The sequence below is a fragment of the Siphateles boraxobius genome, unplaced genomic scaffold (assembly GCF_051911475.1).
Source record: "Siphateles boraxobius isolate OS27281-9 unplaced genomic scaffold, OSU_SipBor_1 30, whole genome shotgun sequence".
In the NCBI taxonomy this organism is placed as follows: domain Eukaryota; kingdom Metazoa; phylum Chordata; class Actinopteri; order Cypriniformes; family Leuciscidae; genus Siphateles; species Siphateles boraxobius.
Window position 1 is genome coordinate 11,982,302 of NW_027508920.1, and position 25,079 is coordinate 12,007,380.

General features: G+C 37.3%; 2 protein-coding genes across 3 annotated transcripts in view; one reads left to right on the top strand and one right to left on the bottom strand.

Annotated features, from left to right (window-relative positions):
- Positions 1 to 148: 148 nt before the first annotated feature.
- On the bottom strand, positions 149 to 16,934 carry leo1 (LEO1 homolog, Paf1/RNA polymerase II complex component). The gene is made up of 11 exons (XM_077248224.1): positions 16,817 to 16,934; positions 15,382 to 15,987; positions 14,351 to 14,452; positions 14,173 to 14,267; positions 10,508 to 10,656; positions 10,225 to 10,404; positions 9,962 to 10,096; positions 8,509 to 8,644; positions 3,581 to 3,770; positions 1,466 to 1,563; positions 149 to 435 (listed from the first exon to the last, which is right to left on the bottom strand). The coding sequence occupies exons 1-11, from the start codon at positions 16,872 to 16,874 to the stop codon at positions 286 to 288; spliced, it is 1,899 nt and encodes a 632-aa protein (XP_077104339.1). The 5' UTR covers positions 16,875 to 16,934; the 3' UTR covers positions 149 to 285.
- Positions 16,935 to 24,378: 7,444 nt separating this feature from the next.
- Positions 24,379 to 25,079, top strand: part of tmod2 (tropomodulin 2) — a 45,161-nt gene continuing 44,460 nt past the window's right edge. The window contains exon 1 of one of the 2 annotated variants that reach the window (XM_077248242.1): positions 24,379 to 24,532. The gene's annotated coding sequence lies outside the window, so the exon portion shown is untranslated. The remainder of the gene's footprint in view (positions 24,533 to 25,079) is intronic. The other variant, XM_077248241.1, reaches the window with a different exon arrangement.

Consider the following 25,079-nt stretch of genomic DNA (forward strand, 5'->3'; position numbering starts at 1 on the left):
ACTTTTTGTGTCCACTTTTTTGTCTTTCATAAGTTTTACAGTTCAGGGGTCAAACTTTCAGAACAGTGATTTTATCATAAAATGAACATTAAACATATAACAGCGCAATATTTCAGTTACACATTTAATAAACCACAAGCAGGCCACATTGAGGTTATTGCTCTTTATTGTTTTGTTGTAATGATGAGCATCTTCAATCCTTATAAAATATACAAATAACTGCAGATTTGATTTTATGGATTAACCACCTACTTTGTGATTAAACCACAAAACGCTTAAGAAAAATCACTCGTCTTCCTCCACATCATCCACCTCCCCTACCTCCCCCACCTCCTCCTCCTCTTCTTCATCACTGATGACATATTTTTTGGGTTTCTTGGCGGCTGCAGATTCATCATCTTCCTCTGCCTTTCGCTTTCCAGAGTTCTCTCCCTCCTGAAAGAAATGATAAATATTCATTTTTAATTCCCTAAAGTGCACTTACGGTGTCAGACAAGTCAGAAATTTTCCAGCCTCTCAGAGATTTAGAATTGTTTTTGATACTGTATCTTTAAGACTTCTATATGTAAATGACTTCTGTTATGATTGGCTAGCCTATTAACCTTTGAAAAGCATAACCCCCAGTCATTTCTCTCTACAACAAATACTTTTTTTTATCAATAATTCACTACGAACAATCCTTAAGCAGGATTCAGTTACCATAAAAACAATAATTATGTGGTATTACAATTTTTGTGGTTATCGCTCGATTATTTTGATTGAGTAATCGGATAATATTTTTTGTGGTAATAAAAATGGGTCTAAGTGATCAATAGCTTTTAAAATAATTTAAAATACATATATAATAACAATGAGGCAATGATAATTGGTTCAAATAAAGCCTCAAAATAAAGTTATCATAAATGTATTGAACACCTTTTAAAATACAGTTGTGGTCAGAATTAATGACAGGAATCATGACAGCCATATCTTGTAACGAATGTGACTTCAGTTTTACTATGAGTCAGAACAACATAATGCAAGCACTATAAAAGGTTTTGCCACAAACTCAATTCTACGCTGAAATCACCAAACAGCTTTCACCTCGACGAGAAATGTCGTCACGTTTCTATCGCAAGATCTCATCACACCTCTAATTAATAATAGATCAAAATTATGAGAGAATATTCAAAATATCTTCATTTGTGTTTAAAAGATGAAAGAAAGCCTTACGGGTTTGGAACAACAGAAGCAAATGATGACAGAATTTTAACTTTTGTGTGAAGTAAACCTTTAAAGTCGTTTTGGTTCATGGCTTTGATCTCTTTACCGAAGAAAACGAATGGGAAATATTCTTTAGTAACCAAGGATGCTGAAAAAGTGGACGGCCAGTCAGTGTTGTCCGAATGGTTATGACATCACCACATATATTCCTTTTTCAAGTTTAAAAAAAAAATAAACGGTCAGTTTGGACTGAAAGTTTCACCTCATCACTGTCCAGTCTCTTGGCCTTCATCAGCCGCTGGGCCTTGTCTTCATCAGAACCTTCATCGCTGTCTGACGAATAGATCCTGGCTCGCTCCTCTATGACCCACAAACAAACAAACATTTTAGCACAGCTCAGAATTCAGAACACATTTTCAAGCATTCCAGAGAGATGTTCTTTCAGTAAATACCTCTTACTGGCAAAAACAAATCACACTGAACAAACTAATCTAAATCTCAGTTGGACTCCGACATAATGCAGTATTAAGGAGTCGGCAGGTAATCAGCTAACGGCTGTACGGTTACTGTCAGTGAGAAAGTGTGCGCGTGTGAGACGTACTGTTTTGGGAACACAAGCTGTTGTTGCTGTACAAAATGTTCTAGCTGATCGCAGCAGGTCTCAATCTCACTCAAAGAATCTGTTGTGCAGAAACACTGACCCACGGGGAAGCGATGGAATACAATATAGAGGACAGACACAGCACCCCACCACAGTTCAGACAGAGGCCATTTCAACTGACCTACTTCCCATTTTCACACTAAAGCTATTGGTGCAGATGCAATTCGGTTTGATGTCAGAGTTGTTCGTTTAGTTGGTGTAAAGGGTTTTTCCTCAAAAAAGAGGTTTACAGGTACCATATGTCTGAATAGCTACAAGCATATGAAAATGATTTGTGATGCACAGAAATTCCGTCAACCAAAAACTATGTCCCGATACAGCATACCCGATACATGTGTGGATGCTAGGGCTGGGTTGACAATATAATTGAATCAATTTTAATCAATCTTCATTTTGATGAATTGATATCAATTCTTAAATCCAAAGATTGATCTTTTATTCTATGCTGGTTTCAGTTGATGCGTGAACAAAACTACACCATCCAATAATCACAATTCGCTTTGTGACTTTTGATACGAGAGTCTAAACTTAACTTAACCCTTTATATCTCCTTTACAGAATGTTTCAATAAATCGGTCATTATAGACACCGTTTAAATGTTTATATTTCAACAATTATTTGTTGATTACTAAACAATTTGATTAATTAGGTTATTAAATAAACCTTGTTTTCAGCTAAATTAACTAATTTTGTTTTTTGTTAAATTCATTTTCGGTGCCTCACTAGAAATAAAAAGGGGTGTTGATAAACATCATTCCCAAGAGAATGCAGATATTCATCGTCACAAGTTTCAAGAGGTTATGGTGAGTATTGAGCACTGAAATTATTCTCCAAAGTTTTGTTTTAAGACCCGGTATAAAGTTTAAAAAAACATTTTGTAGAATTTTGAGTTCAAGCATTCATTGGTTTCAAGAGCGTTTTCCCAGTTACCACAATTATCTGATGGTAGCCAATACGTGTAAAATATAGTTTTGATCGACTTCTGAGATGTAATTTGTGTGATATGTGCACCACATGACCGCTGAACACCGTGTCATTAGATTGCAGTTGGCGTCGGCCTGGGGCTTATTGCCATTTAATATGAAACATGTCAAGCTTGCGATTATCTTATTCATCCATTCATTTTTTATCGCTCGTGTCAGTAACTTTAAGCAGTTCTGAAAATCTGGATATGTTTACATACCACAAAATAAACGATAAAGCAATATCTAAATCGACTGACTGCCTCATCCTCATTAAATAATTAAGTAACTTCTGTTTTGTCACTTGCCACATGTGATGCAGGGAAGCTTTATCATTAATATTAGTTTTCATTTGCAGGTTTTTAACCATCAAAACATCCTGTTACGCAGAAGACTTCTTACATTTTTTTAGTGTTTTCCCTTGTTTAAAATAAGGTATTTTCACCAAATATCCTGTGCTGGATTTGATTTGTTAATAAAGTGATGTGATAAAATGTCAAACCTGAAAAAATTTAAAACATTTAATTAGGCCAACAACACTGTTTGGTAAACTACATTTTTCCATTGGCTCAACATATTTCGAATGGAGCCCATGTTAAAAGACTGTTGCCACAATTGATAAAATTCAATTAGGCCAATTGAAAAATTTAGATGTGACCAGTCACTAGAAATTTCTGAGTTGAAGAGTTCTGAAAATGTTTGAGCATTTTATACACAACGCCCAACGTGTAATATTTTGCACGCCACCACCTACCCCTCAGACCTCCACCCTTATATTTGCTCTTGATGGCAGCCAGGCTGATGGATTCGTCACCCTCCTCATCCTCATCATAGCGGTCTGGCTCCAGGTACCCGGTGTTCAGACCTCGCTGATGCTGTTTCTCTCTCATGCGCCTCTGCTGGGACTCGCGGCGGATAGATGCACGTAATCTCTCCTCTTCTTTCTGCACAGATAGAGAGAGAGAAAAAGAAACTGATGTCACTGCAGGATTACACTGATAAACTAGGAAGTGGATGTTTTCGTTCAGTCAAACAGGATCTAAATAATCTAAACTTGTATTTTTATCAGTTTAAAGCTCCAGTAGGTAGCTTTTGTAAACAAATATTTGTTAAAACTGTCATTATGTCCTGAAAGTAGAATATGAGACAGATAATCTGTGAAAAAAATCAAGCTCCTCTGGCTCCTTCCAGTGGTTCTATTGCCATTTGCAGAAATACACCGCTCCCGGTCAGAAACAACCAATCAGAGTCAGGACGAATGTCTTAGCAGTGTCAATCACGCTCGTGTACGCGCTGATCACCCCTCTCTTGCACAGCGCGAGCGCGTACCGTCGTTCGTGACTCTCCTGTTCGAACTCGTTCATCCAAATGAACAAATCTTTTTTCGAGTCATTTCGTTCATTCAACGAACGAAATGACTCGAAAAAAGATTCGTTCATTTTGAATGAGTCTTTTTCTGAGTCATTTCTTTCATTCAACGAACAAAATGACTCGAAAAAAGATTCGTTCATTTGGATGAACGAGTTCGAACAGGATCACGAACGTGCATCACAGAACAGAGCAAGGCGAGCATTTGTGCTTATAAAACTTAAAGTTTTTTATTTATTTTTGGTCTAAGCCATGTAGCATACAACTGCGATGTATTTATGCATAAATGACATCAATAAAACCTTCTCCTCCCTTCTGTTTATATTGTTTTTGCTTTATTTGTTCATCCTGTATTAAAAAAAAAATATATATATATAATAAAATAACAAAAAAACAAAAAAAAACAACAAAAAAAAGTATTTTATATACAAACCATGGGTATTTCTGTATAAATGTTGTGCTTGTACAAGAACCATTTCACCTTTGTAAATAATACGAAGCCAACGTTTGGGGTATTTTTAAGTGTATATTAGTTTAGTTGTGTAAATTAAACTCAATATTGTTACTACTTCTAAAAAAAAAAAAAAAAAAAAAAAGTTTTTTATTTATTTTTGAAATGACCGATCGTTTCGCTAGATAAGACCCTTATTCATCGTCTGGTATCGTTTAAAGCCCTTTGAAGCTGCGCTGAAACTGTCATTTGGTCCTTGAAACGTTTGTGTCCTATTGAAGTCCATTATATGGAGAAAAGGCCTGGAATGTTTTCATCAAAAACCTTAATTTCTTTTCGACTGAAGAAAGGAAGATTTATTATTATAAGAGTAAATTATCAGCAAAAGTTTTTTTTTTTTTAAGTGAACTAATCCTTTAACGTTATCTTAGTAGCTATTTATAACTTATAGAAAGAGTGCAACCTTATAAAGTTACATGTATTGCAAAATACATAATGATTTGAGGACCAAGTTTGTAGACAAAGTATGGGCAGGCCATAGTCAATGTAAAGCATATTGTTGATGTTTCGTCCCTATTAGTGAAGGTTCCATAACTGTTTATAATCCGCCGTCATCGGTGGTCCTGCTTACTAGCCTGCGCGTTCACGGCAGGCCCCGCTGTGGGGGAGGAGCTGTGGAGGGAGGGCTGTAGCGCAGCAGAGAGCAAGGGGGTTGGACCTGTATGTTGTGCTTCTTCAAATTTTCAGGCTAAGTCAACATTTTCTCAAAACTCCCTACTGCAGCTTTAATGCACCCTCGCTGAATAGAAGTTAATTTATTTAACAAAAAAAAAATATATATATATATATATATCTCTTACTGACCCCAAAGGTTTGAAAGTTAGTCAAGTTACCTTCACCTTCATTTATATAGCGCTTTTAACAATATAGATTATTTCAAAGCAGCTTTACAGTGATAATAGGAAATGAAAGTAACAGAGATTGTTTTGGCTTTACAGCAGCTCTAGAATAAAGTTATTGTCCAGCTAAAGTTAGTTTTGCTTGATTCAGTTCCGTTGCAAAGATCATTAGATATTAACTTAGGGGCCGCTAACACGACACAACCCCACTCCGGCCCGCTCAGTTACACAACAACAGTGCCTGGTGGCTCGAGAATGCAAACCTTGAACTAGCTTCCAAGGTGCAAGCCTTGAAGAAGAGAATATATATATATATATATATATATATATATATATATATATATATATATATATATATATATATAAAACAAACAGGTCCAGGCATTTATGCATGATTATTATCTCTCAAAATCACTTTCAATAAAACCTATGAAATCCTTTTATAGCTCTTCATTTATGACACATCAACATTTATGACTGTAAGACTAATGTCTAATGGTGTCTATGTCTTTGATTGACTTATGGTATGATATGAAATCTGGCTTTTATGACATTAGATTTCTGGTCAGAGGAAGAAAAATTTGAGAGAGGAAATAGATAAAACATTTACAATACTCCACTTTAGTTGTCAGACAATCTGTTTAGATAACACAGATCAAATCATACGTGCATAACCTGCTGCTGCCAAGATCATCTGTGCGTGTGTGTGTCTGTGTTAAGAGTATGAGAGAAAACGTGCTGTGAACCGAGATGGCCTGATCTTCACAGACTCTGACAAGTCTGTTATGTTACTGCTGTCTTATGCAATAGCTTATCAGATTTTTACAATGAGATTTTCTGAAATGAAATGACGAGAGCGGAGTCATTGTGTGTAATGTTGTCCTTTAAAGCCCCATATATACTCAGGGCGAAGTTCTTTTTCGTTCCTCGCTTAGAAGTAAAAAGAAAATCGAAAAACATGACCAGTGGTATAGTGTTAGCGAACATCCGGACGTTTAGATGAATATGTGATATGTGAAATATGTGAATTTCCTTTCAACAACAACAAACACCGCAAAAATGACAGCAGTGAGAAAACAGCCATTGAGAAAGCATCTGATCATAGCGATGTGCTTATGTTCGCAAAAGTTCTGCACTTCAGCACTCCAGTAAAGTCACGTCACATTTATTTCTATAGCATGTTATACAAAGATCGCTTTAAAGCAAGCAGCTTTACAGGATAGTCCTGCATGCGCTTGGGTTCCTGCGGGTACTCGATGAGTGAATCGCTAATATTTGATGTAACAGGTGGAATAATATTTACCTATTATTTACTCTGCGTGCGGGTTGGGAATCAATAGGCAAGACTATTTCGACTCAATTCGGTAGCCACTGATCGGCAGCGGCTTTCAAGCGATCCCGTGCTTATTTGTGTTCACGTTCTGTAGTCTGAAGACAGTCAAAGGTTTCACATTACAATGCGATTCGCAACATTGTCGCTGCACCTGAAGTGATTGACAGATTTCAGTCATTATAAAGGGAACGCTCTTTGCTCACTTTCTGTATATAATAAATTCAAAAAAGATTTCATGTTTGTAAGAGGACCAACAACCATGTATACACTGCAGAGTTTCAGGAGAGACAACCGCATTTAAATGCAGAGAGGATCTGATAAAATATCCCCAATATTATATGATAGGAAAGGCTCATTTTTTGCTGTATGTTCTTTTCATTTATGGAGACATCTCAGCATCTGTATAGCCAATGTGTGATGTATGCACATTTGTTCAAAATAAGCCTGTATGGCCAGATTGTTCACAAAAGTTTTGTAGTGTTACAGATGCACGTTCTCATCTTTTTTTCCTGTTAATTATTACCATTCTATTTTCCTAAAATGCATTAACTCTGAATACCTAATGTTGGTTTGAAATAATTGACTACTGTCGGATAACAACTCGGGTGTTCTGCTAAAGTCCCCCTGTGGTGAAAATCAAGCTTTTAATGTTTGTTATGTGCCTATGTGTTGTTTTTAAGGTGCTTTAAGACAAACCATGTACAAATTAATAAGTCAAACCCATTGCTGAGTATTTTCTCTTTAAAACCGCAGTGAACAAAAGACAGTTTTAAAAACGTGGTTTGAAATCGCTGATGTTTCTGACATCACAAACTACTTGTAACCAATCACGACAACGAGTGGATCTCTGAGCTGGTGTGAGTGAGTGGAGGCGGGGCTAATTTGCATATTCATAGAACCACGTAAACCAAATGAGGCAAGGGTGTAGTGTTACATCAAAAATTAGTTTTAAGGGATAAAATTACTGAATACAGGGGGACTTTAAGTAATGCGGGTGCAGGTTTACCAAACAGGACCTGTGCAGGACTCTGCTTTACAGTATTAAACATGAAAAAAAAAACATGTCAGTGTCCTTTTCCAATTAGAATTACAACTTCAATTTCTACTATAAAAAGCCACTCTCTGGTGTGTTCACGTTTTTACTCGCGGATGTCCGACCCCGAGGGATTGAAGAGAAGAAATGGTCCGGAGAATATTTCCAGATCAAAAAAGTCAGTGTCTCAGAGCCACACCGACCTATTAAATCATCGCCACTGACCAACAGTATTTTGTTGCAGTTTACTAGCCGCAGCTAACTTTTCCGGAAAGTCAGACAAGCTGTTTCGAACTCTTAAAAAAAAAAAAAAAGGACAACAGTTCGTTCTTCGATTTCGCTTTAAGTATATCGGGTCCTTAAGATTCAAAACATAATTCTTAAACTCCCTAGGAGGACAGTTCTATGACCTCGTTTCCTCCTAAAACTGCAGCGTTTCAGAAAGAAGAGCTTATCATTAAGGAGGATACACGCTATGACATAACCTCCCTCTGAAAACACAGCATTTCTCTGTTATGAATTTTTTCATCAGTCTTGGGTCTAAACTCAAATCTCTTTGCTGAGTTCAAGTTTGTGTGTGTGTGTTTGTTTGTTTTACCTTGATCATCTCATTTCTCTGGGATTCTGGGTCTCTGCCAGCCATGGGCAGAATTCGGATCTTCTGTGTCTTTGAACAGCGGTCAGCAAGAGAGAGGGTCATTTTCCTGTGTGTGGCGCTGTCTGTGGAGTGAGGTCTACAAACACACATACATGTCAGCTATGTGTAGAAATACACATACAAGCATCCTGAAGTGTGATATGCTCTAATCTAAACATATTTCATCAACAATTTTATTTTTAGAATTAATACAAATGCATATTACTTGAGCATAGGACAATTGTACTTAAAGAAATGTCTCACAGCCAAAAGTTCTGCTAAAACTCTTCACAAACTAAACTAAAAGATATTTTAATGAAACAGGTTTTATCCTAAGAAAATTATATATTATATGTAAACACAAAGGCTTTCTTTTCGATGAGGAGGTTCGGCATCACGACAGCTTTGTTTTCAATAATACAATTATTTTCATGATCAAACTTGAAATAAAAAAATTAAGTAAAATTAATTTAAATACATTTATTAAATGTATATATGCTTGCAATAGTAGTTATATCATGTGAGGGGTGATTCCGGTATATATTTTTATATCGACTTAAAGGGAGGAACATCATGATTGAAACTTACTTGAAAACAACAACAGTTCCAATATTAATATCCAAATAAATAGAATAGCCCTAAATAATGTATAGTTTTTTTGTGTGTGATTATGCCACGTCATACACAACATGTAAAATCAATGCAGATGTGCAAGCGGTTGTTGTGGTAACAAACAATACCTGTTTATGACAGTGAGTGAAACGGTCACTAAAGGATGATGAGGACTTAAAGATGATGGAAACGGAAGTGGTAAAATGCTAACTCGTGTCCAGGTTGTGGCCTGCGAAAAGGTGATCCTGTGGCACTGGTTAGCAACAATTACCCAATAGCACCACCTAGCGTCCAAACAGTGATGCATCATCACTACCAATACTATGGCTGTGTCCGAAAACTGAAAAATGCTGCCACTGCAAGCAGGAAGGCAACAAGACACGTACTGAAATATCATTATTTGACCGATTTTTGAAGGCAGCATAGATGTATCCTTCGCTGCCTTTGATATCCCATAATCCTGTGCGTTTCATTACATAACAGAAATATGGTGTTGGAAAGTTGTAAATGTCCATTTTTGACCATTTTTTTTCCACTTTTGATGTCATTTCTAACAAGAAATTAGTATTGTAAGAATTATACATTTGTTTATTTATCACCAAAGCTCTCTTTATTTTGTTGTAGTAGATCATTAAACCGCTATGCTGCCTCAGAAGTCTGTCCGAAATTAGTTTAGTGAGGTACCGTCCTTCATGCGCCTGCGAAGTCATTGCCTGATATGGCAGCGAGGCAACAAGTCAGCCGTCTAAGCTTTCAGAAGCAGCTATAACCGCACGTGTGTGTGAGTGTGTGTGAGACGCACCTGAAGGTGAGTTTGGTCTTGAACACAGCCTGACCCTGCAGTCCTGTGCCCTGGCGGATGAACAGGTGGTTGTGGTCACCCTGCAGTGGAGCTTTATACACATCAAACACCTCATTCCCCAGGTGCAGAGACATGCTGCAGAACGAGAAGAGTGATGCTGATTTACAGATTTCTGCTGAATTTGAAATCTGAGCAATAATCAGCACTTGCTGAAATGATTCTGTGTGGTTTTCCAACACTGAATTCTGCATGCATCTCCTCACCTGCCGTCTGACCATTTAACAATCCTTGCGTTGCTCTCCTTGACTTCGATGCCCTCCTCGTCGCGCCTAGAGCGCCACCTGATGGTGTTCTCCACCTTCAGCTTGAGACGGGTCCGTCCTTCCTCGTCCAACATCTCCTCATCCTCAAACTCATCCTCATAGTATTGAGGGTCAAAAGGCCTGTAAAGAGACAGTGAGAGTGGAGACAAACTGCTGACTGACTGAGATTGTCAGGATGGAGCATTTAGAAACTCCATCAGTTCTCCAGGAGACATTCACACACCTGGGCTCCACACTGAGAAAGTTGGGCAACTTCACAAAGTAGAGCTCACTGCCCAGATCTGTGCTGACTTTGGGAATCTCCACTTCGATCCTCGTTTCCGGAGCCGGCTCCTCCTCGGGATGATCTCCCTCCAGACCGTCCTCACCATCCTATTTATTCAGTTCAGATTAATTCAATTGATTAGTAATTTGCATATTGAAGGGTTAGTTTATTTTAAGGTGATACTGTTACAGTGTAATTAAACAAATAAATAGAGAATAGAGCAATATTTTACTATACTATAGGGTTAGGATTATTTACTTTCATAAAATTATTTATGAATTATGCATAATTTACTGTTTTTAGTATAGCAAGTGCATACTAACGTGCAATTACGTCACCATAAAATAAAGTATTACCTACTGAAAATACAGTAAAATATAACAACACATTTAATTCTAAGTGTTAGAGAGGGTGATATGGTGTAAATCTAAATTATGACAAGAAATAGTAATGAAACCTTTTCAAGGGTGAGAAAGATGACAAGATGTCCAAAATGTAATTTTTTTTAATAGAAATTATTCATTAAATTATAAAAATCAATAAAGAAATATATTACAATAGTAATAATACTACTATGTATTAAACTAAATAAATACATAAATAAATACATACATACATGTATTTATTTTAGAGAACAACAGTACAATTATAATAGTAATATTTATGGCCGTCTTAATTTGTTAGTACATCTTCCTGAAAAACATAAAGCACTGTTTATTTCATTTGTATTTTTGTTCTGTTGTATTTTTTGTCAGTTTTGTTTGCAATTAGTTTCTTTGTTCTTATTGTATTGCTGACTGTTTACTTGTCCTCTGTAACTGTTTTGAGGACTTTTTACTTACATTAATTAACCTAGTACTAGTTTTTGCTGAAGTATCGATAATTGTGAAATTTCACTGACATTTACAATTACTCATATCATGAAATAAGACTTTCATCATATCCCCCACCAATAATAGTGTCAAATAATCGTGATTTCAATATAGAGCAAAATAATCGTGATTATGATTTTTGCCATAATCGAGCAGCCCTAAGTGCTGCCCTGCATTGTTTCTTGTTTGTGAAGCCGTTCCACTCGGACATGTACATCACAACAGTGAAGAAAAGCCTATCAAAACTTCCTTTTAATTATACTTCAAACACCCCTATAAAAGGTAGCCTGGGAAAACAAGACTAAATTCCGGTAAATTTAGATTTGCTCTGCAAGTTAGTCTGGTGAAGAGCCCATTCAAGCTCATTTCCAATCTTTCCAAATCGAGGCACCAATCACAAACGTTGAGGCGGGCTTTACAAGATGATGATCGATTTGATGGGTTTTAGGTCTATCCAAATACGCACAGAGGCATTTGAGCGACGTCCATTGGTGACGCCCCTTTGGAAATGAGCTGTCAATCAATTAACCTTCCCCAGAGCCTAACTCAGCTACGACTGAGAAGAGTCTGGTTTTAACCAGGCTATAAGAAAGGTAGCTTGGCTTGAGAAAATCATCAAAAATATAGTTAGTTATCCAGCAGATTCATTTATTCTGATGTTGTGCGTGTAAATGTACTATGTACTAGTGCTTCGAACGGTTAGTCAAATCTTACATCTGCTCTTCTCTGTCAGACACTCTGGACCCATTCCAATTTGCTTATCGGTCTAACAGATCCACTGATGACGCCATTGCAATGGCCATACACTCTGCCCTGGAACACTTGGAAGGAAGAGATACCTATGTATCTCATAGGTATACTCATAGGTATGCTGTTCGTTGATTACAGCTCTGCATTTAACACCATCATCCCTACCAAACTTATAGCCAAACTGAAAGATCTGGGTCTTAACAGTCACTTATGTAACTGGGTCTTAGATGTCCTGACCGGCAGACCTCAGGTGGTTAGAATTGGCAATCATACATCTTCCTCACTCACACTCAACACTGGTACCCCACAGGGATGTGTACTCAGTCCTCTCTAGTACTCCCTGTTCACTTATGACTGCTCTGCTAAGCATAGCTCCAACATCATCCTCAAATTTGCTGACGACACTACTATTCTAGGACTCATCACTAATGGCGATGAGACATCCTACAGAGATGAGGTTAATGCACTCATAGTATGGTGTGCTGATAACAATCTCTCTCTAAATGTCAGCAAGACCAAGGAGATGATCGTGGACTACAGGAAGTCACAGAGAGAGGGTCACGTTCGTACTCACATCAATGGAGAGATGGTAGAGACAGTTAAGAGCTACAAGTTCCTTGGTATTTATATCTCAGAGAATCTTTCCTGGAGCCTACACTCATACCCCTTTTCCACCAAGGCGGAGCTGGTGCTGGTTCGGAGCCAGAGCCTAGTTTCAAATCGGTTCTTTGTTTTTCGACCACCAAAGCACCAGCTCCGAACCAGTAAAAGTGGTTCTTAAGTAGCACCAAATCATTGCTGGTCTAGAAGTAAGAACCGCTTACGTCAGCGGCTGGGGGCGGGGTTACCGTGACCAACAAGACAACCAGAAACTTGTGACCGCCATTTTATAAATAGCAGCTAATCGTGCTAATAGCAGCTCAATTGTAATCTCCGTTAATGCAAGTTACGGCAAGCTGCACGAACGTGCTGGATTAGCCGTGTTTGGATACCGATGTAGGTTTGCAAAGCCATGAGCATAAATAGTAATGCAACGACCGCCATTGCTGATGGAAGGCTTGTTCGAGATGCATCAGAGCGGCATTGACTGATCGGACCTGCGGGAGTGTTTGGAGAGCATCCGACTCCTTCTGCTTTTGGATCGCTCTCGCAGTTCGAGATTCACTGTGCCGAACCATCTCGAAGAAGCCTGGTGTGTTTGTGTGTGCCGCGCTAGCGTTGCTGGGCAACATGAGATGTATACAGTGACGTAAGATCTGTCTCTGTGATGGCTCTCTAGCCTGTGGAAAGGCAAACCGGTTCTTTAAAAGCTTGTCAGTTGAACCAACTCCGAACTGGCACTAGCTCTAGCTCTGAACCAGCACCTGGTTCTTGTTGGTGGAAAAGGGGTATAAGAGACCATAGTGAGAACAGCCCGTCATCGTCTCTACTTCCTGGGGAGACTATCTCCTCGAACATCATGTCAAATTTCAACCGCTGCTCTATAGAGAGTATTCTGACCAGCTGCATCACCGTATGGTACGGCAACTGCTCTTCTTTGAACCGCAAAGCTCTTCAGCGAGTGGCGAGAACAGCAGAGCTCATCATTGGACATAAACTCTCATCCTTACAGGACATTTATCAAACCCGCTGCTTGAGGAAGGCTCGCAGCATCATCAAGGACTGCACTCACCCTGCTCATCACCTGTTTGCTACACTGCCATCTGGCAGACGCTTACGGTCCATCCGATCACGGACAACCAGATTGAAGAACAGCTTCTATCTTCAAGCCATCAGACTGCTTAACAGTCAAATATCCTTTATTTAAAACTGGAATACATGCTGCTCTTATTTCTATTTTGATTGCACTGCCACTTGCACTGTCACTTAATGTTCTGTCCATGTGTGTTCCTGTCATTGTCATTATATGTCTGAGCCTCGTCACAAGCATTTCAATGCACAGTTCTCCTTAGTGTTAACTATGCAAATGATAATTAAATGCCTCTTGACTAAATGTCTCACCATTGGTTGCCCAGGTGTGAGAGGTTTCTCTGCGTCGCTGTCTGATGAAATATCATCTGCTTCCCCAAACAGATCATTTGCTGCGGGCTTCTTACCTACACACACACAAACACAGATTTTAACAGAGCTGCTGTGTGTATGACACTGCGTTTCATCACAGCAAGCGTCTGTCACTCACCCCTCTGTGAATCACGATCAGAATCCGAGTCAGAGTCTGAAGCGATTTTTTTCTTTTTCTTGCGTGTGAAATCCTCTTCGCTGTCACTGCCCTTGATAGACTCTGAAATGAATGATCACAAACAGAAAGATTTGTTACAATAAACATGTTAATGATTTCAGATGAAAACAGATCCATGACATCTGTTGTCCAAGAATGTAGTCCTTTCGTTCTTGACAAATACAATAGCTACGTTTACATGCATCCCAATGAGCTGTTATTAACCATATTTGATTGCTCAGTCGGATTGAAAAGGTTTCACATAAACACCTCCGTTCAATTGAGTTTGATCCAAATTAAATTTCAATCAAATTGAAATGGGTGGTGTAGACCTGAAGTAATCTGATCAAAAGGAAAATATATGCATGTAAACACTTTAATCCCACCATGTCATCAAGGCAAAAAAATGTTTTGTGACATTATTACGGTGACATTGAGTCATATTTACCACTAGGAAGTAAACATGGCGGAGGGGAGAACGATTGCTGCTGTGACTTGCTATTCTTCATTAGTTTTTTCACAACAGCTACATCACCTTGTCGTAGTAGTGCATATTTACAAACATTTATAATCATTTGAAGCGTATTGTATGTATTATACACAGCAAAAATAGCCTGTATTTGACAGATTTGTCAAAAAGCTGACTATTACTGTAGATAGCCTGCTGAATGTTTATATGGTTGACAATGAATATGGGATGCTAAATATCATTTTGGCTTTTATCAAATTTTCCCAATAAATTGGCAATAATAAATCTGGTGTCCTCCATGGTTCCTGTTCTTTCTGACAACAAAGGACTTGAATGCGACAAGCTCGTAATCATGACTTCAGAAGTGGGAAGTAGGAAATTTCCGATAGCACGTGAAGGCAGCATTAGAATAAGTTATAACATTAGGCACTGTGATTTAAATAAATTAATCCAGCTTCGGGGTGGAGTTTGTGCTCGTTTGGGGGGAAAAAACTAAATAAAACTAAAAAAAAATATACCACACCTGATTTTTGTATTTCCCTTTCATCATCAGAATGGTCCCTTTCATCATCCGAGTTCTGCGGTTTGTCCTCGTCCTCTGATTGGTCACTTTTTCCATCCCCGCCCCACTTCTCATCTCCGGAATGGACATCTTTCCCTGACCCCTCTCCATCTGAATGAGGTGTGCCAGGGTCTGAATGACCACTTCCAGCTTCTGAGCGTGGGCTGCCCGCCTCTGACACTGGACTTGCACTTCCTCTGTCAGACCTGTGGCTTCCTGCTCCTGAGACTGGACTTCCCACATCTGACCTGTGGCCCCTGTCGTCATCATCGTCGTCCTCCTCGTGATGGCCCTCTGACCCACTGTGCTCGTTGTCCGAACGCATGCTCGCTTCTGATTGGTTGCCTGATCGCTCTGACGGGCTGCCGCTGTGCTGGCTGCCGCTGTGCTGGCTCCCAATCTCGTCTTCACTGTCGTCTCCAAACAGCTCTTTATTGCTTGGCTTTCCCCCATCTTCATCCTCATCTTCGTCATGATCCCTGTCGCTCTCGCTGCCAGAAGCATTGCTGGCAGATCTGGGTCTCTCATGCTCCGATTCAGAGCCAGAGCCAGAACCAGAGCCGGACGCTGGAAGAAACACATCAAAGCATACACTGATTTATGAACTTGATATTTAGGATACGCTTTTATCCAAACTGACTTACAGTTTCAATATGGAACACAGACCATAAACAAGTCCTACAGAAACATTTTACATGCCAAAAAGAGCTACATAATGACGAATTACAGCTATAACTGCATATAGCTGCTGTTATAGCTTTAACAGCTATACAATTGTACAACTAGTAACTGTTTATTCATTTTAAATAATTTGTCAATGCCATAAGAGTGTCTACAATTAAAGAATTTTTTTTTTTTTTTTTTTTTTTTACAAATATCATGAATTAATAAATATCTTTGAGATTTTGGGACTTGTGTATATATATATATATATATATATATATATATATATATATATATAAATTATCGGGAGGGTTGTATAACGTTCATGACCATGACATTTCATTTCTAATGGCAAAAAAAGCAACATACACATCGTGAAAGAGGTTTATTTATTCAAGTCAAATATTTGCACTTGTTCATGCATTTTACAATAAATATTTTAGAAAATAGACGTATTTGGAAAGGCTACTATTTTTTTTTAATAGGTCATAAAATTTTAAAATTCTTCTAATTGTGGGCGATATTTTTACTTTGTCATTTTGTGAAGATAACACATGATCTGACCATAACGATAAAATGTGATGGGGAAACTGTCTGCAGTGCTGAAGCAATGACCGTCTTACAGCTGTCTGCACATATCGCTAAACAAGAGCTCTGCTGAGATAAATATACTTAACACATAAATGAAACACATTTTCAACGAGTAATACAATAATGCAAGTGTAAAAACTACCTCGTTGCTCATTGTCACTATCGCCATCACTACCGAAAAGCTCGTCCATGTCCGCCATTTTCACCGGCTGTAAATAGCGATCAACATCCGGTTGAAGGTTTGTAAACCCAAAGCTCCTGTAACCCTTCATAAAATAAAAGCCCTTTTAATAAAGTAAAAGCCCTGGAGATATTTTACATAGACAAAAGCCTTTTACATGCAGTGATTCATTTCAGTGATTTCCTCATCTGGCCCAGTAATTAATTACAACACACACTGCATTAAAGTGTAGTGAAATTAGTTCATAAGAATTGTATGTGATTTATTATAGCTAATGTGTAGCCTACTGTACAACTAACATGAATAAGCTGATACACATAAAATGTTTATATAGCCCACAAGACAAAATATAACTAAAATTACACAAATTATCAAAAGTTCAAAAGTTTATACACCCTTAATATAGGCCTACTGTGTTTTGTTACCTGGATAATGAAAGATGATCAAACAATTTTAACGTTTCATGATAGTTGTTCTTGTTCATGAGTCCTTTGTTTGTCCTGAAGTTCTGTTCATCAGAAAAATCCAACAGGTCCTGCACATTCTTTGGTTTTCATAATCGTCTGCATATTTTAACCTTTTCTGGCATTCCAACATTAAACAAATTACATAAAGCAATTTAATTATCATTGCAAAGATAAGTAACACAATTTTTGCAAAAACAGAGCAAATTTTACCCATGACGTTACATTGTCCTCATTACTTGTGTAGGCTACTCTGTAAACCAGAACTCAAAGTATTTAACCAGGGTTCAAATTAATATGCGTACGTACAATAAAATTAAAATCTATTGTTCTACTAACTTAATTCATCGATGTAAAAAAAAACTCAGTTACCTCAAAACTACCTCAATTTTGGGAGTTCTGCTAACTTATTAGGCTTTACTTAATATTCAACAATATTACTGACTATTATTAATATTATTATTTAATAATTTTCCTGTTATCACTGTAAAGCTGCTTTGAAACAATCTGTATTGGATAAAGTGCTTTATAAGTAAAGGTAACTTTACATTACAGTGGGGAAAAAGGATAGTCTTGGGGGTAACGCATTACAAATAATGTAAGTGTATGTTTATTCCTGTTTTGGTTTGTTTCTGTTTCTGTTCTATACTTGTGTGTGTTCACCTTTCTTTGTGTGTGATAGTTAGCCTAATCAACTAGTAACACGGTAAATTAAAAAAGTAACACATTACTTTTAAATTTGCAACAAAATATCTGAGTTACTTTTTAAATAAGTAACGTAAGTTGGGAGTACATGCTGTCACGATTAGGACTCTTATTTTGATATTCTGTTTTGTTTTTTTTCCTTTAGTTCCTGTATCTAAGCTCTGTTTAGTTCATGTTTCCTTCACCTCTTTCTCATTTGTTCCTATGATTACATATTATTTGCACCTGTCTGTCATTATGTTCGCCTTGTATTTACACTCCGTTTAGTCCCTTGTCAGTTCTCGTATAGTTTGCATGGTTGTTTTATTTTATGAGTATTGTGATTTAAAGACTGTGTTTTTTCTGATACCCTTCTTTGTCGTGCGAATTGTTACCTCCACTACATGTGACAGAGGTGTTGTGCCAGACAGTAACATGTCGGCCCAGATCCGGCCCACATCTGGTACGCGTTAAATCCACAGATGTGGCCCGGATATGGTACGACACTATGTTGCGGTCTGGGGTGTGCACTGTGAACATGATGGTTATTGTAGTTCTAGACTAAATGTGAACATGCATTTATTCATCTCACTTGCACAAAAACAGATTCAGTATTCCTCAAAATAAACAAATCAGTGAAATGCAAACTCAGAGCAAACCTGCCATAACTAAAAGTTAAATAAAACAAATCGCTACTTTATGTGTTGAATCTCACTTTATTAATGTCTTTGCTGCTGACCATTTGATGATCCAATTCAACCATACAAATAAGCAATAATGCCTTATAGTTAAACATCACATTAGTGTTTTTTTATTGCTGAATTAAGAGTGTTGAACTTTCTCCTGCATCCTATTCTTCTGCAATTGAGAATGGCAGCACAGCTGAAAAGCTGCACAGATGTAAATTTGTATTTCCTTCAGCCTCTGCAGTTTGCATTTCCTCAGATTCATTTCACTTTTGGTGTAAAAGGGCCTTTATGTTTGCCAAAAATAGAACTTTGTTTTTTATTTATTTATTGTTAAAAAAAAGCCCAGGCCAGGTAAGAAAAAGTAATGGAAAAGTAATGTAACATTACTTTCCATAAAAAGTAACTAAGTAAAACAATTAGTTATTTTAGAGAGTAATGCAATATTCTAATAACTTTTAAAAGTATCTTTCCTTAACACTGATTACAGGGTCATCAAGGCAAGATCAAGGGAAAAAATAACATTCAACACTGAATTTAATTGAATAGTGAAGTAGTAGATGTCAACCATGTACAGTAAACAATTTCTTTATTAGTATTACTTTTATTAATGTTGTTGTTGTTTTTTTCTGCATGGAATTCCATTATTTGATGGATTTTTATTGTTTTATAAACATTTTGTGAGAAATTCTTAAATATTGTAAATATACTGTTCAAAAGTTTGTTTTTGTAAGTTTTTTTGTTTAAAGAAATTATTACTTTTATTCAACAAGGAAGCATTAAATTGATCAAAAGTGACTGCTGAAATAGCTGCTGCAAATTCTGCTTTGCCATTACAAGAAAAAATTACATATTAAAATATATTAAAATAGAACATATTAATTCAAATTGTTATAATATTTCACAATATTGCTGTTTTTACTGTGTTTTTTAATCATATAATTGCAGCCTTGGTGGAGACCTCTTTCAGAAACATCAAAAAAATCTTACCAACCCCAAACTTTTGAACGGTAGTGTATGTAAGCTTGATGTTTGAAGATTCCACAATGCTGAAGATGAGTGCCGAACAATACTTCGTTAACCACTCAAATTGATTTACTTGTCCCATCTGGTGGAAAGGAGAAAGACGATCATAAAGCTTTAAGTTTTGTTTCTGATATTTGCAATTTTTGCTATCCTTTTACAAAAATTGGGACGTGTAAACACAGTTTGTCAGGACTTTGGACATGTTTTGACCACTAGAGGTCCTCATTGTTTTTCACTTACAGTTTCTCCACCATTGTATCCTGGGTCGTTGTTTTCTCTTGTGTCTTCTTTCAGGGTATTCAATTTGCTCATTTCCTCTGTGTTTCATGTGTTGTATGAACAATCTGGAGTTACAGTTCGAAATTACTATGGATTGTCTTGGATTTACTTTTTGGACTTAGTAACGATATTTAGACATTTTAGTTCTCGCTGACTGTGCACTCGTTTCTGCACCATTTCCTTTGTTCGGCCCACACAGCCTAATTCATATCTCGGTCCTGACAAAGTTTCAAATCTTGATTTGTGTGATTTGCAATTTACTATATGTAAACATTAAGCAATCGTCAGTTAGACTTAATAATTAAAGATGATTTAATATGATTATTTGAAAACAAAAGAAAAACATGTTTGCCTAACTTATACATAGGAAACAAATGTCCCCACAATGAAGACCTGACATCATATACAATTGCTTACTGAGGAAAGGGGGCAGCACTGTGTTTTATAATTTCACTATTGGTTTAATGTTAAAAAGAAAAACCATTACAATTACTAATGACATGGAAACACATCATTTATGGTGTATAAATTAGTATATTTTTGGTTTAGTGTAAAAGCAATTGTTTAAAAGTCTATAAATATATATGAATACAAACAGGAATATATACAACTGTGGCGAGCAGGACGAGGTCGAGGTCCGTGGGAGGACGGTGCGAGGACACAAGTGTTTGTTGTTGGAAATGGACAGTATGGTGCTTCCTGAGGGGAATCGTCAGACATGGGTACTTCTTGCACTCTAGAATATAATTCAGGGGAGCAGTTACCAACAGCTTAAATAAATGCATGGTTGCAAGTTAAAAATTCAAATTTATTGATTTATTGATTGCCTCAACTTAATATTGTGTGTGTAAGTTAAACTCAAATTTAATTCAAAATTAAGTTGTAGTAACTTAATGAAATAGTCTTGATAACTTTGGAAATTGGGTAGTGGATTTATAGTTCCCAGCATGCTTTGGATAGGACTGAATAAATGTTTAAATTAAAGGGATAGTTCACTCAAAAATAAAAATTCTGTCAGTAATTACTCACCCTCATGTTGTTCCAACCCTGTTAAGACCTTTGTTCATCTTCGGAACACAAATTAAGATATTTTTGATTAAATCTGAGAGCTGGATCACTCCTCCATAGGCTTCTAAGGGATTGAAACTTGCCTATCCCATTAAGTGTTATTTTGTTTGTTTGTTTGTTTGTTTTTATTTGTTTTTTTAGTGAAATAAAAGACCTGTTATCCTTTAATGCTGTTATGTTTGACATTCAAAACAGTTTCTGTATAATGTTGTAAAGTTTTTGTGGTTAACATTGTGCTGAAGATTAGATAAATGAAGGTAAACACTACATTGACTCTGTAAGCAATGACTGCACTTAAGCCAGAGACCTATTAACCGCAGGCTCAGATGTCATGCCCACGGATCGTTGGTCGAACGTCTGATGAATATGGCACACGGAAACACTTCAGGAGTTTTTAAATCGTCATCTGTTTGTTTGAATCTACAGGATTTCCGGGAGACGTGTGTGTTGCGTTCTTTAACGTCTTTCCGGTAAAACAAAGCCGTTGTGACGCCAAACCCCCTCATGGAAGAACAAAGCCATCATGTTTACAACTGTGACAATTAGTGCTTATCAGGATCAACTAAATGCTGGATTTTCAAAAGTATGTGAAGTTCTTTCTTCAAAAAAAAAGATGACTTTTTTAAACACGTCCAAGAGTTTTATATGCGGTCTGTTATTGTATGGGACATCGATGTTATATTTTCATGCCCCTAAACATGATGCTGAAAAAAACTAACTTGGTTGCTTTACATGGCAGCGGTCCTGGGCCAATGAAAGCAGCGATGGAGTCAGTCTGAAGGTCACATTTGTTTATATAGCGCTTTTTACAATACAGATTGTTTCAAAGCAGCTTTATAACAGGAAATTAAATGCAACAAAGTTTGTCTCCAGAAGAAAATAGCGTCACAGTCCATCTTAAGTAAGTTCAGTGATGTTTCATTTTTATTGTAAAAAAAGTTATTAATTTAGTTCATTTATATAACCGCTCTGGAGAAACCTGTGCTTCTTCTAGCTCAGTTCAGTTCTCATTTAATAGTGTCAATGCAGGCAGATCAATAATATTGTTGAATATTTAATTAAATGTCCTCAACTATAAACAAGCCATTAAGGACTAGTGACCCACTTGTTTATTTACATGCTAAATAAATTACATATGGCATGTGCTATGATAACTCTGGATTTTAACTGAAATTGTAGGCCTAAGATTAATTTGTTCCAGGGCTCAAGTTGAAGCGACTTTTTTTGAGTAATCAGCTTAAAAATGTTTGGTTTATGTTACAAATCCCGTTCCTCTAACTCATTATAGTTTGTAAGTTGAACACAATTTTCAGCTCCAGCTCCAGAAGGATAAAAGGAGTGACAACAGTGCAAGACGAGAGAGAAGCAGACCTGGACTTTACATGAACTTTACGTGTGCTTTTGTTTTGGTGTTTGTTTATTTTTGGATTCAAGTTTTACGTTAAACGTTCCCGCCTCCTTCTACCTGAACTATGAACATTGCTACACTGTTGCGTTAATTTTTTTGTTTTGTTGAGACAACACATTATTTTTAGAGTGATTTTTCATTGCTTGTCTTACTGGAGAACCCTGCCCCCCCAAAAAAAAATTTGCACAGTACCCCCTGGACATGGTTAATACACCTATGGGCACGGATGTTCCCTGGTTCCGGGGGACTGGTGGAACATCTCTAATAAAAAAACATTAAAGGTTTCCGCTAAGTGTAGACAATGTCAAATGTCTCCAATTGAGTAAAGAAAAGTCTCAAAACATTTGGATTTAGTGTAGTACGCTTTGACATTTTTTGATCAGGGATAGTCTTGTGCACTTACGTAAGGCTTGTGTGTTTTGGGACAGGCTCTGATATTCTCTGATTACTGATAAACTGTGACTGCTACACCAAGCTCTCCCTCTCCTTTGTCTTACACACACACACACACACACACACACACACACACACACACACACACACACACACACACACACACACACACACACACACACACACACACACACACACACACACACACACACACGCACGCAAACACACCTGAACATTGTTAACTACAAATCAGGGACATTAATTATACTCAGTATTGCAGTCACTCTTGACTCTCCTGTCTTACTCCCAAAGACTGTTCAGACTTTTATTTATAATAGTCCTTTATGAATGTTGCTTGTAAGACTGTACGGACATGAGCCCCGCTGTAAGACATGTCACACTGTGGGATCTCAGGTGTCATTAATGTCAGACTGTACAGCAGTCAAGACGAGTTTCATCTCTTCTCTGGTGTTTTTCTGTGCGAGGGCAGGACAACCTGTCACTCACATGAGATCGCAGCAATTAAAAACCACAACGTTCCAACAATCCAATCAATTCCCAATGGACAAAATCAAGCCAACATTTTTTTTTATATTCTAGAGGCTGTTTCACGCCAAAGGCACTGTCCCAAATGGCACCCTAAACCTATGCCCTAAACACTCGTAAGCTGTGTCCCAATTCAGAAGCTGCATCCTTCGAAGTCCACCAAGGTCGGAACGAGCGTTGTTAAATGGCACATTTCTGTTTCATGCCGACTTGCGGTCACATTTATCAATGTACAAATGTACATTGTACAAATTTTCGCAGGCATATTCCAGTCATTTCAATTAGAAGCCACGCAAAAGGATGTTTTGCATGAGGGCAAAAGATTTCCCCGCATAGATTTCACAACAGGTTCCAGTTGGTCACGCATTCACCGCATTGACCAACATAAAACTGCTTGGTTTAATACTGACTTCTGTGTGAGCTCTGTTCTTCATGCATCTTTATCTAGGCTACTATTGGCAACAGAGAGAGAGAGGACATTTTATTTCAGATGGATCATGTCATGTGACACGTCATTCAGCAGTGTGTGCACTGAACTTACCAGTTTGACTGCAGGTCTTCACAAGTATCTTGTTCTTTGTAAATGAATGATTTGGATGTTTCGATTGTTAAAAAGGGATTGCATACTCAAAGAAGAAAAGAAAAAATATTGATTTATCTGAACTTGAACCCACCTAAGAAATTCACATTTAATAACAATAATAGCCTACCTTCTAATGGTTACTAATTAATAAAAAAAAATCAGTACAATATAAGGAAAACTAATTTAAATAAATAATGAAATATTCAATAATAAATAAATTATTCAATTCAAAAGCGACACAATCGCGCAAAAACAATGACGCCATCAGTGGACTTCACTTTCCAAGCTCCTTTGTACCTCTAAAACGCTACAATCTCTGATTGGTTGCGTGCCTCTGGTAGGCGGGAACAATGCTTTATGGGCGTGCTCTTATATTCCGATTAGTTGTTGTGAATGTCAATCATCAGGGCAATTCTAGTGTCTGGTTTCCTGTGTTACCGCCCTTGGGCTGAGACAGTGAAGACGGGTGCGGGAATTTCTTTGCTTTCCGACCAAGAGTAGGTCAATAAAGGGTACAACACTTGCAGGAATTTTTCTAAGGTAAGAAATATGTTTCATCCTCCCTCAGCGTGAGGGTTATATTTAGGTAGAGTTCATAAATGTTGAGGTTTGTGTGGTTCAGGAGTTAGCTGGCTAAGCGCTCGAGCGCTGATATCCGTATGAGCGTAAGCAGATGGGCCAACAGTTTATGATATTACAATGATCCAAAACTATCAAATGATCTTATAAGCATAGCACACTGAGCCTATTATATATACTTCTTAATATGTTGAAACGGATACATGATCAAAACTAATTAACACACGCTTCACTGATTTTATCAAGGTAACACTTGAGACCATATGTGATATTGGCACCCATCATAGTAAATAATACATGTACTGTAGGCTACAAACTACACACAAATTTGATTCAGTCTGATTTCTAATAGTTGTATTACGATGTAGCTAGATTTAATTTCATAATGTATATTTGAAATATGATTACTACATCCGGGCGTTTTGATCGTTATTAAAAAGGGGCTGTGTAAATTAAGTTTTGTTTTATTTTCCATATGTGTATACTGTAAATGATTTAGTATAATGAT